The sequence below is a fragment of the Micropterus dolomieu genome, linkage group LG20, assembly GCF_021292245.1.
Source record: "Micropterus dolomieu isolate WLL.071019.BEF.003 ecotype Adirondacks linkage group LG20, ASM2129224v1, whole genome shotgun sequence".
In the NCBI taxonomy this organism is placed as follows: domain Eukaryota; kingdom Metazoa; phylum Chordata; class Actinopteri; order Centrarchiformes; family Centrarchidae; genus Micropterus; species Micropterus dolomieu.
In genome coordinates, this window is record NC_060169.1 from 4,321,382 (window position 1) to 4,334,183 (window position 12,802).

At 37.7% G+C, this 12,802-nt stretch overlaps 1 protein-coding gene across 3 annotated transcripts in view; it reads left to right on the forward strand.

Moving 5' to 3' along the window:
* LOC123958642 (Golgi apparatus protein 1-like) overlaps window positions 1-12,802 on the forward strand; it is a 34,135-nt gene that overhangs the window by 4,329 nt on the left and 17,004 nt on the right. For all 3 annotated transcript variants that reach the window (XM_046032130.1, XM_046032128.1, XM_046032131.1), the window contains exons 2-6: window positions 6,187-6,216; window positions 8,633-8,719; window positions 11,463-11,678; window positions 12,002-12,205; window positions 12,607-12,678. In XM_046032130.1, coding sequence (XP_045888086.1) covers window positions 6,187-6,216; window positions 8,633-8,719; window positions 11,463-11,678; window positions 12,002-12,205; window positions 12,607-12,678 — 609 coding nt within the window. The remainder of the gene's footprint in view (window positions 1-6,186; window positions 6,217-8,632; window positions 8,720-11,462; window positions 11,679-12,001; window positions 12,206-12,606; window positions 12,679-12,802) is intronic.

The following is a 12,802-nucleotide window of genomic DNA, read 5'->3' on the forward strand; positions in this document are numbered from 1 at the left end:
CCTGAGCATTGTTTCTGACCATGTCCGTCCCTTTATGGCCACCATGTACCCATCCTCTGATGGCTACTTCCAGCAGGATAATGCACCATGTCACAAAGCTCCAATCATTTCAAATTGGTTTCTTGAACACGACAATGAGTTCACTGTACTAAAATGGCCCCCACAGTCACCAGATCTCAACCCAACAGAGCATCTTTGGGATGTGGTGGAACGGGAGCTTCGTGCCCTGGATGTGCATCCCACAAATCTCCATCAACTGCAAGATGCTATCCATCAATATGGGCCAACATTTCTAAAGAATGCTTTCAGCACCTTGTTGAATCAATGCCACGTAGAATTAAGGCAGTTCTGAAGGCGAAAGGGGGTCAAACACAGTATTAGTATGGTGTTCCTAATAATCCTTTAGGTGAGTGTATAAGAAAATATATTGCATAGTTAAATCACACACCACACCAAGAACAACAAAGACCAAGTTTTGGAAATTGCACCATTTTAAATGATCCTACTGAAAAAGAACCACATTTATTCATTTTCATACATTTAGCAACAGGATTTTCAAAATAAAATATTTCAGAAATATAAATTTCAGTGGTCTTCATAATTTCAACAGTAGTAAGTAGATTTCTGAGCAAGGTATTTTGCTGCTTCTATATACATTTAAGAAATGGTTTATATCACCCTATAATAAGTGTTAATTAATGTAATTGTAATCGGCTCCTCCTGTGAAGCACCAATAAGTGGAGGCTGCTGTATACACACATAATGAATGATCATATAGAAAAACAGTTTTATTAAATATGTCCTCACAGGAGAAGTTATAATAGTTGAAAATATTAATAAACTCTTTAAAAGTGGCCTCATACCTGCTTACAGCTACATTACAGTGTGTAATAACCCATTAATTACATGTTTATATTGTCTTTTATACAGTCTGTGGTTACAGTCTATCATAGATGCTAAAGTGGGAGGTTGAAGTAAAGTGTTACCAATGTGCAATTAAACATATTCAAAGGATTCATGTTTAGTCTAATGGTGGTCTGCAGGGTTTATTTTTAACCCAGGATCCCGACATCAAATTGACGTCAACCCCACCCGCCCACCCCCACCATGCTGACAACAGCCACACACACACTCCTCCTCCACCACCAGCCCTGAGCGATGTACTCTTTACTGAGATAATTACATCACTCTATAACAGCTGTGGCTCCTGAAGAGGTGAATGACTCTTATAAATCTGCCTTTTCTCCAGATAAAGACACAGAGACATCAGCAGCACTGGCAGTGATGCAGCGTGCGGTTACAGTACAGCGTTTGAGTATTTATTTGTGGCGGTCTAAGCCCTGAAATCTGACACTTGAGAGACGGCTGAGAAACAGCACTGCAGTTACGGACTAACTGCTGGACAGGAAGTCACTTTGCCAAAGCACAAACAGGTCCTGTGGACATTTTCAGTCGTGGTCACTGAGTCAGTCCGTCACTTGCTGTGTGTAAGGATGCTGTGTGGACTGCAGAGCAGTTTCAGTCTGCCTCACAGAGTCGGCTGCTTTCTGTGAGAGCAGCTTTGTACTCCGTCGCAATATCACACACCTATTGCTCACAAGATGAATTATCGGAGTAGGAAACAGTGTTCATTTCGTCTACAAATAGTAATAGTAACCTATTGTTCATGATGAAAACTAGACTCAAACTAAATCAAAAATAACCTTGATGAAAATGACTAAATGTATTACAATTTAAGTCAACAAATAAAAACTAACTGATAATATTTTAATGCTAAATCGTATTCAGCGCTCGGCATGCATTTGTCCGATCACTTAATCCTCCAAACTAGTAAAATAGAGGAATATTGTTTTGTTTTTTTCATCCAGCTACACAAAATCGTGTTTATATTTCACTCTTTTTTTTTCTAATCATTGCCTTTTCCTTTTAAAAACAGTTGTAACTCTTTAAGCCTCCAGAAGTTTTTGAAAGTCAGACGGAAAAATTATTCATTTATTATTATTATTTAAACGACAAAAGAAATCAGCTAAAAAGAGGATAAAACTTCTTTCACATTACAGATACTCATTTAAATGACTTTTATTCACAGATCAATAAACCTTTTGTTCGGTTAAAGGTTCAGCGTGTAGGTTCTAGTGAGCAGTATAGCTACGGTGCCTGAGACAGGACAAAGATGTCATCTATGAGATAAAAGAGAGTGCCAGTCAAGAGATGAGGTTTCTTTGGACTAACATACCAAAGTAAATGAAGAAATTCCCAAACACTATCACATCTAGTGCATCAAGTATGACCACTGACCAGGACAATGTAAGCCTCACTGTTTCTGCACCACAGTCCATTATAAACCACATAATACATGAAGTTTACAAAGGCATAATTAGATTAATTAGATAAGCAATCTGCAAATATTACCAAAATGTCTATTTTAATTTTTTGAAATACAACAGAAACACAAAGTAGTACTGACAGCCATAATTTCAGCTTGTGGTAAAACGGTGCAACGTTTTTAATGGACATGTAGCATGTGAAAGTACAAATTACACATTTGTGTGCACAGTGGGAACATAGACTGTATATAAAAAGTGGGAAGAGTGTATATAAGAGTGGGAATCAATATCAATATATTTTTTTAATGCAGATTTGGAAAGTATTTATTAGTGGTCACTTGATAGGCACACGGTCTTGTTATATATCACCATTAGCAGTAAAAAGAAATACATGTTTTCTATCGTGGCAGTAAAATGTGAAGTTTAGCTGCTGATCTGAGCTTCCCTGCTGTTACTGTTTCATTACCAATAATATTCATCAGCTGTTTGTCTCAAGAAGGTAACAGCACATTTCTGTTCACCTAACAAAGCCATAACAGAGCGCTGGAGAGAGAGAGAGAGAGTAACTACAGGAAATTAATCCAACTAACATAACACCACAAGCCAAAGCACATCGCTGTAGAATAAACCAATCCAACTAACAATAAATGTTTTTCTACCAGTCAGTAAAAGTTTAGCTGGCTGATGCTTCCATGCTCTAAACTAACGTTAGGGGTTTATTGCCAATTAACGTTACTGATCAGCTGATTCTCTCGCTAAGTAACCGGCAAAGCCAAACCACAGGCTGGAGAATAAGTTGGCGCCATGAAATTAATCCATATTTCACACCACTGACAGGGGAAACATGTCGGGGCTCTCTGTGATTATGGCCAGCTAATAGCTAAAGCTATCAAACAACAGTTTTCATTTGCAGCGCTAAAGTCTGACAAACAGCAGAAAACAGACCACTTCAGCACCGCTTTGAAAACATCTGTCCCACATTAACGTTATAGCCTTCCATCTGGGAAAATCCACAAAATCTGTGATTTCTGCCGTCAGCTGTCTGTCCCGACTCCGTCTGGCTGTCGGCTCTCGTGCTAAATAACACCTGTGTGCTCCTTCATTTGTCCAAATGTCACTTCTCTTCTTACTTCTAATAAACCAGAACACTACTCGGAGACTGTATATTACTATTATTATTATTAGTCCCTCTTCTTCTTCTTCTTTGTTCGTATTCAAAGTAGTGACGGGCGTCTTCACTACCGGAATTACACAAGCAGAAGAAGAACGCCGTGATGACGAAACGCGCTCTGTAGCGCTGTTTGTTCGTTGTCGGCTACGATAGAAACATGGCGACAAAATACAGCGACCTCCACAGCAGGGGGCGCCCGCGGTTATGTAGATATAAATGTCTCATTCTAAGGTAATAAAAACATAACAGTTCATTATGTGAGGTCTTTACACACCACTGAAAACATAGTTATGGATCTTATATTGCATTTCTGTCAATAGATCCTCAGAAATATTAGATACTGGTCCGGTACAGTGGACGACAGCTCTACCCTCTGAGCCGCAGCCGCCCCTGTTTTTCTTTTGTTTCCGGAGTATGAATTCGACAGATGAGGAATCTAATTTAATGGAGAGTAGTCTCAGTTCTTACAGATTGTACAGAGGTCAGTGTGACTCTGCCAACTTTTGGTCTTGAGTGTATCGTATTAGGTTTCCTGTGATATAAACAGAGTTTTGTCACATTGTCCTTTCCCCTTGCTCAGACACAGTTAGCCTGTGTTATCACTTCAGTTTCATCAGTCTAGTTGATTAATCTGCTCTGGGTTCAAAAGCCTTTGATGTGAATGGAACAACTCTTCGTTAAATAATAACTCATAGTCTTACTAATTGGTCTTTTTTATCTACAAGGCCACTGAGGGTCTGTTTCCCTTTTACGCTTGTTTTTCTGCCTCTGAAACATTTAGTGGAAATTACGGTTTAAAGACAGTTTTTGTCTCTGTTCCCCAGGCAGAGCAGAGTTAACATGAAGTGCGTTTGTGTCTTTTTACTGCAAAGTGAAACGTAAGAACAGCTTCTCCCACTGTGTTTCCTCTGATAGTCGAGGATGTTGTGGGAGAGTCTGTGAAGAGCGTCTGCTGCTTTGTTCATATCAGACTACTGCCTTTTAGAGGAAAATGTCACTGTAGTCGTCATTTTGACGTGATAGTGGTATTATTTTCCTTGTGCGCTCTCGAATCAGAGACCGGTTGGTCTCGTCTTTTTTATGCAAACTAAAGGAATAGTCCAGGAAATGCACTTACCGTGTTTGACTTGTCACACAGTTACACATGAAGATTAAGACTCATTTAACCTCTGTGCAAAGGCTGACAGGTTTGACTTAACAGGAAGGATTGTGTATGCATTTATTCTGTCTCTATTTCTTTGTCACATGCACACATTCACACATTCTGCAAAACATTTGCTTTATGCAGTATGTGTTTGCTTATATACAGGAACTTGCCCAGAACAGGCCTTGTATCATGTGGATTTTTTCTGAGATTTAAAATTAATTTTTAAAAAGTACATATGGTAGAATTTCACTATGTTTTAGATTTCTTCTCCTGTTTAAAAATGTCCTCCATCTCCAGGCCCCACGATATGATATTATCACGATACTTATGTCACAGTTCGATATTATTGCTGATTTTAAACACATTGCGATATATTGCAATTTATTACCTTTTTTTTCCAATTTCAAATTGTGTCCCCAAAGGAAAAGTATTTTTTTTAGTGAACTGAAAAATAAATTTATTTTATAATTATTGTACAAAAAAGTAAAATTCTCGTGTGCAATTTATATAAAATTTTTTATTAAAAGATCGGTACCTGATATCCATAAAATAATCCAATAAATAAATTTGGTTTACGTTAAAATTACATTTTGAGCTATCATCAGAAATTAATAACTTTATACCTGAAAATTTAAAAAAATTAAATCAATTGAAAAATGCAGTTTATATTCAGATTCATTCATTCATATAAATTTATTCTTTATTCTTAATTCTGTAATGTTTAAACTATGAATGCTAACCGCTCCAAATCTAACACGTAGTTCTGCCTGAGGTGCACAGTCGTTACTGCGCCAGAAAAACATGCTGCCTACCAAGATGATAACATGTAAACAAGGCAGGTTTGGTTGTGTTGTGTGTGATAGTGTTTTCAGTTAAGCTGAACTAACCTAGCCTATGCCTAGCCTCCTCTGGTTTGGTGTCTGTCCAAAGTTCAAAAATATGCCTCCAGGTGCCAATTCAACTCAATTAACCCATTATATTTTATTTTTTTAATCTGTGCACAAGCAGAAATGTAAAAATGTATGGTTTAAAGGGCAAGTCACACCCAGGACTTCTGTGTTGTGGCTCAGACTGTAGCGCAGCTTGCCAGATAAAGTTTGTGAGAACAGGTTTTTGTTTCTGTGCCAAGAAATATCTACACCAGTTAACGCACCCAAACAACAAACAAGTGTTTTTCTGTTTGAGTACAGATTAAATTAGATACAATATGTTTGTTGTTTTGTTTTTTTTTACTTTGGTCAGCTCTGTTTAACGCACAGACATGAGAGTGGTCTCAATCCTATCATCTGACTCTCAGAAAGAAAGCCAATAAGTATATTTTTCTTGAATGTTGAAGTGTTCCTTTAATACTGGGTAAAAGTGGGGTTTAACTGTCAGATAAGCTGCAGCACATCTCAAGAATGTCCATCTCCTGATGAGGAATCTAATCAAACTTCACTGTTTAGTCAAGATGTTTTTTTTACCATGTGTCTGTTTGTTAATAAATGTTTGAATTCCCTTGAGAAAAACAACTTTTGACTTCTTTCTTTGTCTTTCTGCAGGAAACAGAGATTGCTCCTGACTGTAACCATGTAAGTGTTCCCTCCAAAACATGCACTGAATATTTTCTTTATTTGACCGTTCAAAGGCGAGAGAGAGTTTTTAATGTTGGTGCAAGCCATCTGTTCTGTTTAATCTTTCATGCATGAATTATTAAAAACATTATCTAGATTTTTTTTTTTTACTTGAAATTGGGCTAAAATTGAAATCCATCTACATTTTTTACACACATTTTGCAGTACACAAACTATATGTATGTGGCATAAATGACGTCTTGCATCCCAATTCTCTCCTTGAATTTCCTCTTGTAGCACTAGATTTTTCAACTCTAGATAATAATATGACATGTACAGTATATTCTGTCTTCACTTGTTCCAAAACTTAATTGAGGATATATATAATTCATGTATTGAGTAAAATATTTAAACAGTTTTTTTTTAAGGCTGCAGCGTTATTATAGATGTCTTCTGTACTGCATTACTCATATTTCTCTTTAATGCAGAATGACACACATGGAAACATTTGGACCTTGACTAGAATTTAAAATAAAGCAATACAGTGATTGTGCAGCTCACAATCAGCATCTAGTAGTAACTAAGTAGACTCAAGTACAGAATTTAACTATAATTTTGAGGTACTTGTACTTTACTTGAGTATTCTAGTTTTGCAACTTTATTTTTCTATTCCTCCACAATTCAAAGGGAAATAATTACTTTATTTATTTGATAGCTTTAGTTACTAGTTACTTTGCAGATTTAGATTAATAATACAAAATAAAACCAGTACAGAAATTATGATATATAATTTTAGGCTAAGATAAGAATTAATTGATCCCCAGGGGGGAATCAATTTATTAGAATTATCTCCACCTTTACAAGCTGCTATATTAAAGTGGTGAACACATTAATGCATAAATAATTATAATCAATAATAAAATATATATGGAATTAACAATTCTGCTTCAATTCTTCAATATTCTGATGCAATACTTTTGTACATTTGCTTAATTTTTTACTTCTAACAGAGTATTTCTACACTTTGGTATAATAATAATAATAATGATGCGTACCATCTTCCATACAGGAAATGCAGCTACAATACAAAACTGACGACCTTCACAAACTTAAGTTTCACCTCCTTCTAACATTCACTCTGCAGTTTCTCTTCTCTTTTTGTAGTAAGAGGTTCCTAAAGCTCGTCTCGGTGTCTTCTGCATGATAAACCTTCAGTGTTCAGAGTTCACGGCAGTTAGCGGGAGACAGGTTTATGAAACAGCACGAGGTTAATGGACCACTTGAACTGTCTTTTATTACAGCACTGGAAAGCTCTGGGTGCAATTAACATGTCTCCCACACAAACACACACACACACACAAACCCTCTTGTTTTGCTGTGGTGTTATTTTCTGGGCGGTCTGACTGTCAGTAGCTGTTATCTGTGGCTGCTGCAGCTGGAGCCTCGCTGGCAGAAAAAACACTGGCATTAAGAAGAGAAAAAAGAATCTAAAGACAAGAGAGACATTCAGAAATGTCTTTCCATTATAAAGAAATCCATTATTATTGTTTGTATTTGCGATGCTGAGAGCCCATCTGACCATGCAGATTTGGGCTAATAAATAAGGGGAACTGCAGTAAGTTAGCGTTCTTCTATAAAGTTTGTTGGACTTGTGGTCAGATTTGAACAATAATTGACAGAAGGCTGAGATATACTGACTTTTAGTCCCTAGTATGGGTCAAGCAGGAATGTATCATTTACATAATGCAACTCAATAGACCTTCTCTACTTAGTAAATGCCCACATTTTTCTCCTTACCCTCAGTTTGTAGTGCAGGCTGAATCATTTTAGTTATGCTTCAGGCTAAGCTGTACTGGTGAACCCACTTTTCACCAGGGTTTGAGTGGAAAAAATACATTTGAGAATCTGCAACGGGCTAAATCATACTGATTCTAAATTCTGCCTCCTTGAGCATCAAAAGCATAAATTTTCCTCTTTATCAGAGAGACCAGCTGTGATGCCAAATTTCTAATGCACCACTGTTTTGAATGAGAAACAGGTGTTTGTACTCGGTGATACATTTTATGTGACTTCAGATGCTGTTTTAACAATAGCAGCACTTGGTAAAGTGACAGATATTTAAACCTTTGCCCTTTTGTTTGTATCTTCACTGAAGCAGTAGTTCTGCAGATGTTTTCTATTTTTGACTCTGTGGAGTAACGTGTTAATCATGACTACCACTGATATAGATCAGTTTAAGGCAGATGCTTCTTGTACATTAGTGACATGTTTGTGTTGTGTTACTGTAAATAGTTGACAGCATGAAATGATCTGATTTGTTGTCGTGGGGGGGGTAGTGCTGTACGTTTATTTGTAATTTCTAAATAAACTGGATGTCTCTGCTGCATAGATGTATGAATATGTAATGTGTTTTTTTTGGTCCTGTCTCCCTCAGCTCCTGTGGAACTACAAACTCAATCTGACCACAGATCCAAAGTTTGAGTCGGTGGCCACAGACGTCTGCAAGAGCACCATCGCCGAGGTCAGTCTGCACCGCAGGAGGCTCAGGGTTCAGTTTCCTGTCAAGTTAAATGAAGCGTTGTCACATGTCATATTGAAAACTAATACAGTGGTAGTTCAGTACTGATTTACATTACCGACAAAATTAAGATTGATTAGTTAACTCCTAGTTGAATGTAGAGAAGCAACAGTGTGATTTTAGCTACAGGACTTTAATAAATAACAGTACTGATGTAGTTACACTATTTACTTACATACTGCACAATAACAGTATTTACACTATACTTCTCAAAATGGTCCTTTATTTACCTCCTCTTTATAGAGACAGAGATTATTCAAGATTAGAGCCCTGATTTCTATTTTCACCTGTTATAGAATTTATTTGTATAAGTATAGGCCTAGTAGTTTTTCTATAAGTATATTTTAGGAGGCAACCTCCCTGTTTTTGAAACACTGTTTTAAGTAGCTGTTGATATAAACTTTGCAGCTTTGAGTTTGTCTTTTTTAACAGAAATACTGTTTTTAATTATTTCCTGTCATTTCCATTTAACCTTTTCGATTGATGTGGCGCTACCGTCAGTTAAACTCAACACTTCTTGCACGTTTCACAATAAATCCTGTGGCTCAAAGGGCGCATAATTTTGTTCCTGCTAGGCCTTTAATTTGAAACATCTACAGGAATAGTTTAGTTTACCACTTCAATGGCGACTTAACAGCACTCACAAACTGGCAGAGTAGAAGTGATTGCAATGAATTAGTCAATGAAAACAGAAACTCCGTGCAGTGAATTGGAACTCCAAATCCAGGATGCTATTTATTACATGGGCTTTATTTGTTCATGCCCCAGCTATTATTTTCAGCCTTTATTTGAATACCATTTTATGGTATTTACAGTAACAGTGTTGTACTCTGTTAGTGTTACTTATACTTCGATTCAGTCACTGTGTTGACTGGTAGCAGGCTTAAGCCTTAAATATACTCTGGAGCGGACTAGTAGTAGTCCATACCCACTTCTCCCCAGCCAAGTCCTGAAGTGATTCCCAGGCCAGATGGGAAATATAATCCCTACAGCCTGTTTAGGGTCTGTCTCCGGGTGGAAGTTCCTAGAATACCTCCACAGGGAGGCACTCATCACACCCATTAGATGCCCGAACAACCTCAACTGGCTCTGCTCAATGGGAAGGAGCAGCAGTCCCACTTCTTAATAAAGTATTTGTTACAGTATTAACACAATATTGTCAATCAAGCAAACACACTTGACATAAAGTCTCTTTAAACTTAATATCTCATTAATAAAAATAATTTTTAAAGTCATCCCCAAGACAAACATTGTATTATATTTAGAAAAGTTGTTCGAGTATGTTTTTGTAATGTATTTAAATACAGTCTGTCCTCCTTTTAACCAACGTCTCAATGTCTGATTTTACATAGAGCAATAAGTTAATTTATAGCCTATTACAATATACATTTCAACATTTAATGCTGTAAATAAATATGTAAAAAGAATAAAACTTTCAATAAATGTTTTTGAAGTGCGTGAATAAATCCAAAATTGTAACCCTAACCCTGGGTCGCACGTGTATAGGCGTAGCGTGTATGTGTGCAGTGGTGGCAGAGGAAAGCTTGCTGAAGAGACGGAGCTCCAGCTCTTCACGGGACTTTCGGATAATTTATCACCGCTGATGAACCACAAAGAATATTTTATCGTTTTTAAATAGCCGGCAACTTGAAATGAGAGAGAGAGAGAGAGAGAGAGAGAGTTTAGCTGGAAATTTACAGTGTAAGTTGAATGAAAAGAGACTGCAGCTCTGCAGCTTCTCAAGATTAAAGCAGAGCTACAGTGTGTAACCGCTTGCGATCGCCGCACACAAAAAAACACACATGATTCGACTATCAGTCGGCTATTGGACAGGACTTGTAAATCCTTAGTCGGGGACAGCCCTAGTAGAGACAGAGCTCAGTTAAAACTTTATGGATAAAAGACTTTTGTTACAGATTAATAACTCACCACTCTGAAACTCTTGCTCCAGTCCATGTTGCTGAGCTGGTCGGCAACATGTACAGATGAACCAAAGCCCTGTTTACCGGCTTCTCACTGACCCGCCCTTCTCTGCTTCTGATTGGCTAGTAGTCCTTAACTAGGAACTGAGCATGTGCAACTCCCAACAAAGATCATATAGATGCAAGATGTATCACTCCATAGCTAAAACTAAGCCTTCAACACAGGGTGAAAAGAGGAGCTGCAGCAATGTGCCGTATAACAAAAAATATGGTGTTTTTTGAAAATGCAACCATGTAAACCTGTTCTGGTACAACCCATAAATAGGATTTTGAACCTGAAAATGAATATCACCTCTTTAAATCAAGACTGAAAAGCCTATTTGTTCTCACGTCACTACAGCCTCTCCTAGAATTTGGGTCGTGCACCTTTTTTATATCCTCTTAATCTGAAGTTAAATGTAGCTGTTTTGTCTTTATTATTCATTTTCTTGCTGTTTTTACCCTTATGTGATTTATCTTCTGCATTTTATCTTGTGTCTTCTGCATTTGATCATTTTCTTGCTGTTTTTACCCTTATGTGATTTATCTTCTGTATTTTATCTTGTGTCTTCAGTATTTGATCCTGTGTATTATGTTTTTACTCTTTTTTGTATTGGATCCTGTGTATTTTTTGGAAAGTCATGCTGCATGCTGATTTTCCACTGTAAATAAAATATGATTAGATTTTAATTTGATTTATCACCCGTCACATGTCACACCTTTAGATAAAGGAGTGTAATGAGGAGGAGCGAGGCAGAGGCTACCTCGTATCGTGCCTGGTGGATCACCGCGGCAACATCAGTGAGTACCAGTGTAATCAGTACATCACCAAGATGACGAGCATCATCTTCAGCGACTACAGACTGATCTGCGGCTTCATGGACAAATGTAAGGAAGACATCAACAACCTGCACTGCGGCAGCATCAACGTAGGACACAAGGTCTGTCTGTCTGTCTGTCTGAGCGATGATACAATCGAAGGCTTACAAGAGTTTGGTCAAACATTTTAGCATGAAAGATCGTTCTTGAACTGGGAAACAGTACTTTACTTTGCCATCACGTAACTTCAGTATGATTTCAGTCACGTGATAATGCTACTCGCAGTAAAACAGTAATAAAGTAAATACAATTAGCTCCACCTTTACCAGCTGCAACATTAAAGTGATGAACACATTTATGGGCCATTCTACATAATGAGTACTTTTACTTTCGGTTCTTTAATAGTTTGACTCTAATAATTCTTTGATGCACCATTTCTCGACAGGATGTCCACTCCCAGGGTGAAGTGATCGCCTGCCTGGAGAAGGCGTTGGTAAGGGAGGCGGAGAATCAGGATCATGTTCACCCGATCAAAGAGGACTGTCAGAGGGCGATCCTGCGGGTGGCGGAGCTGTCGTCAGACGACTTTCACCTCGACCGTCATCTTTACTTCTCCTGCCGAGACGACCGCGAGAGATTCTGTCAGAACGTGAGGAGACTTTATTTAAGCGTACTCAAACCAAGTCATCACCTGAACTTTTGGGTGTTAAAAAAAATTTGAAAGTTCACTTGTTTGAACTTAATAAAGTGACTAGACTCTGCATGAAAATACACATAGTAGCAGTAAGTGCAGTAGTTCACGAGAAAATCATGGAAATATAAAAATAATTCTATATTTCAGTGTTAAGAATCTTTCAGGAAGTCATGGATCCTCAGCCAATAGATTAACTTTGCATCAAATTCCATGTTAATATGATTTCAGGTTTGTTCTGATAACTAACAAACAATGGGACCAAAAACATAAACCCCAAGGTGGAGGTATATTTGCTGGTTAATTTAGCTGTTGTGTTTAAATGATATGAAAGTTTCTTTTGTTCCTCCTCCTCACAGACTCAGGCAGGAGAAGGGAAAGTCTACAAGTGTCTGTTCAATCACAAGTTTGAAGAGGCCATGTCAGAAAAGGTACGACCAACTCAATATCTCACCCTCTGGGGCGAGTTAAGAGGGCATAAATTCAGCTACTCAGTTGTGTTTTCTGATCATCGTGTACTCAATAAGTAATCCCCCCCCCCCCCCCCCCCCCCCC